Source organism: Gossypium arboreum, chromosome 12 (assembly GCF_025698485.1).
Source record: "Gossypium arboreum isolate Shixiya-1 chromosome 12, ASM2569848v2, whole genome shotgun sequence".
In the NCBI taxonomy this organism is placed as follows: Eukaryota; Viridiplantae; Streptophyta; class Magnoliopsida; order Malvales; family Malvaceae; genus Gossypium; species Gossypium arboreum.
The window spans coordinates 9,458,860-9,462,729 of record NC_069081.1 but is presented as its reverse complement, the minus strand read 5'-3'; the positions used below and the strand labels follow the sequence as shown (position 1 = coordinate 9,462,729).

The 3,870-nt window shown below is 30.2% G+C and overlaps 1 protein-coding gene across 2 annotated transcripts; it reads left to right on the top strand.

The window, feature by feature from the left end:
- The first annotated feature begins 1,662 nt into the window (after nt 1-1,662).
- Nucleotides 1,663-3,655, top strand: LOC108476830 (uncharacterized). 2 transcript variants are annotated; one of them, XM_053023288.1, is made up of 5 exons: nt 1,663-1,817; nt 1,902-2,005; nt 2,088-2,282; nt 2,396-2,481; nt 3,372-3,655. In XM_053023288.1, the coding sequence occupies exons 2-5, from the start codon at nt 1,928-1,930 to the stop codon at nt 3,415-3,417; spliced, it is 405 nt and encodes a 134-aa protein (XP_052879248.1). In that variant the 5' UTR covers nt 1,663-1,817; nt 1,902-1,927; the 3' UTR covers nt 3,418-3,655. The 2 variants fall into 2 exon arrangements, with proteins under 2 accessions (XP_052879248.1, XP_017634676.1); XM_017779187.2 differs by having other exon boundaries at nt 1,704-2,005.
- The last annotated feature ends 215 nt before the right edge of the window (nt 3,656-3,870 follow it).

Here is a 3,870-nt window from a genome sequence, read left to right as displayed (position 1 = left end):
TTATTTGACCCTTCAATTTTATATATAAAAAAATTTATTTTAGCCTTTTCTTTAAATTTTTGCCTCATTTAGCTATTAAACTTGTACAGTTTGTTAAATCACTGTAAAATGGATTGAAAAGTTAACATTTGTTAACTTTGTTGACGTTAATATACATGTGAAATGCTATATGGAGTCAACAATTAATTTTTAATATTTTAAAAATTCAAAAATTTAAAAATTTAAAATTATAAAATAAATTATTAATGTTATTAAAAGTATAAAACTATAAAAATATAAAAAAATATTTTTCTAAATTTTAAAAATTAATTAATTGATGAGGTGGTATAAATATGAATGTTGCCTTAGCAAAGTTAATTGACATTAACTTTTTATCCATTTTGTAGGTGATTTGATCAATAATGTAACCTCAAGGGTTAAAAGAGGAAAAAAAATTAAATGAGGGCTAAAATAAATTTTTTTATAAAGTTTGAAGGATAAACAAGTCATTATACCTATTTTAAATTCAAAATTATAAAATTATTTTTTATTTTATATTTAATTATTAGCACATAAGTAATAAATGAGCTTTTTATTATATTATTACACTAATAACTAAATAAAATATAATAAATATATTTTAATTTAACTACTCTTTAATGTAGCGTTTCGATGTTGTAATCTAAAAGACTTACAAAATATCATTCTGTGGGGGGTTTTTGTGTTTGGGTTATCAATTAATCCCAACCCTACGTGAAAGTTGGAATTAAAGGTTGAAATTGAGGAATCTTTTTTCATTGATGATTCCAATATTCTGTAATACAAGCTTTGCAATAACGCTGTAAAAGTACTGTACAATTGTGTAGTTGAACTTTCAACTTTTGTCTATTATAGGTGAAGTGATTCTCTAATGACCATTACCTTTTTCTCTCAAACTCTTCTTTGTCAATATCCGGTATCCACATATCTTAATGCTATGTTGGGTAGGGGTATTATTTTTTACCATGTTTTAATAAATAAATTAGTAATAAATTAATTTTAGCTACTTAAATGACTTGTTTTTAGAATTTTTTTATTTTAAAAATTTTTTCTTATTTTTTTACCATGTTTTAATATATATATATATAGGTCATTTTAGCTTTTTTTTTTTAAATTTTCATCTCATTTAACTATTAAACTTATCTTGTTTGTCAAATTACCCATAAAATGGATTGAAAAGTTAACATTTGTTAACTTTATTGACGTAGTAGTCAACAATTAATTTTTAATATTTAAAATTTAAACATTATTAAATAAATTACTAACGTTATTAAAATTATAAAATATAAAAAAATATTTTTTCTATATTTTAAAAATTAATTAATTAATGACATAATGTACATATAGATGCTACATCAGTAAAGTTAATGGACATTAATTTTTTATTCATTTTGTAGATGATTTGACAAACAATATAAAAAAAATAAATGAGGACTAGAATGACTTTTGTTTTATAAAGTTTGAAGACCAAAATAGTAATTACTTATCTTTCTAATTTTAAATTTAAAATCTAAAATAATATTAATTATTTTTAAGTAAAAAGTAGATTTTTATCATACTATTACATTAAAATATAACTACTTTTTAATGTAAAGACATAGTTTAATTTCCCAAAAGAAAGAAAATTGGGTGGCACATATAAAAAATCTTTAATTTCACCAATCGCGCGACTAAAGAGCGATCGAGCGAGCTTACCTTAGAATGTGGGGCCACTTGCCTTTTTTCTACCAAATAATAGTAAAACGCGCGATTGCCCGCTGTTATCGACCGATATTCTGCAGCTATCGACAGTTTTTAAGGTTTTTATTTTTTTTCTTGAGGATTCGCGCGATTTATATGGTAGAGGAGGAAATGTTTGCATATATTAATTTTAAGGTTTTCAGGAGGAAAAACTTTTGCCTCTGAAACTATGGCTCCATTCTCTTTACGTAGCCGTCTTCAGGCTTCTGCGCTAAGCAAGAGGCGTCTCAAATCCAAAGCCAAGCATGTAATTATAATTTTTTTCGGTTGCTCTTTTTGCAAATTTTCGTTGCCAGATCTTGCTAATTTACAATTGATATGGGGATCAGGGGAGGAAAGGGATGAAGAACATGGCGGAAAGCTTCAAAAGATTGAAATCTGAAATGGAAGAAATAAGCGAGGAACAAAAGAATATCAGGGAAGGGCAAAGGCAAGTTAAAGAAAAATTCGGAATCATCGAATCCGAGTGCCAGGAATTGAAGAGGGAAACTAGGCTCATAATCCAGCAAAGTGCCAGAACTCAGGTTAAACTTGCTCCTTTTTCTTTAGTATATTACAAATTGTGGGAAGGATTTCATTAGCAAGGCTCTTCCTTAGATCTTAGGGCAGCTTTAACCATGTGATGGGTTGTTGACAGGTTAAACTTGCTCTTATGTTCCGCATACTGAAAGCAAGGGAAGCCGGCGAGTTGAATACCGCTGCCACTCTCACTGAAATGCTCCGGTTGGTATCTTTACTACTAATTCATTATAAATCTGACATTGAATCTGTATATGTTTTTATGGGTAATTTGTTAAATTGTATTAAGAAAGACACAAAAGCCTTGTAAGCATGATAAGGAGCTCCCAACCGCACTTTACTGGGACCAAATGAATGGGATTATCATTTGATATATTGGAACTGATGGAGCTTTTTAACTCACAGCCAGTCTAAAAAAGTGCTACATGTTTTCATTCGTTCATTCATTAATTAATTTGTAAATAGACAGTTTTAACTCTTCTGGAATTATAAAACCCCTGTACCTGATATTGGAAGGAATGGGTTCATTTTTGTTGAGGAGGAGGAATACTTTTTTCCATGTTATAGTTTACTCCGGCTACTTTGCTCCTTGGTGCTTACCTGAACTGTTGAAGCAATGGCATAGATAATACCAGGAACCAGTCCTTGAATCATTTCAGTCCTAATCTCTTGGAAAATTTGATCTCATGCCTTGAATCATCATCCTGTGCGAATAATTGATGCCAATCATTTCCCAATAGAAAATCCTTTGTCAAATGATTCTGCAGTTATGGTTTAAGTGTTTGACCTTCGTTGCATATATTCTTGGCTATGTATAAATTAAACTGCAGTTTCTGTAAGTAACTGCCTCTAGAAGAGGAGCAAAGAGACGGTAATAATATATACATACATGCATATCTATATATTTGAGGACACCCTCTTGAAGTCTTGAACTCCCTTTGAAACGATTGTTTCAAAAATTAATTATACCCTTCTGTGACTCAACACCCTTTAGATATAAGTTAATGATCCATATGCGCGCGAGCAGTGAACTGCATTTCTACTAGTATCAGGAGATTCATTGTGTTTGAGATTTCTGCCCTTTGTTCATGCAGTGAAATAGTAGGAAGAGAGAGGGAGGAAAGCAAAGCTGACATCTGAATGACTATGATAAGCTTCCTCGGTGCAGCTGCTCCAAATGTTAAGAAATAGAAGCGTGTGACAATTAAGCGCGTGTTATCTTTCAGCATTGCCGTTTTGTTATTAAGTACTGCTAATCTACTTCGTTTTAAGTTTGGTATGTTAAACTTAGAACTTATCAAACTCTTTTTCTGTTGTGTGTCTAAGGTTGAATAAACAAAATATGGAGACTTCAAAACAACAGAAGTTAAAAAGTTAACTAGTTATTGTTATGCTGAACATACACCTTTAACTGCCAACATTGTGCGTTGTCTTGTTTGCTTTGTCCTTGTACATTGCTCTCGTGTCTTCTGTTTGCAACTAGCAGTTGATTTACTTTAACATTTTATGTTAAATTTAATTACATATGTACTCAATTTATCCACTTTTCCCCCTCCAATCATGCTTTTCTTCCCTTTCATCTGGCCACAATTA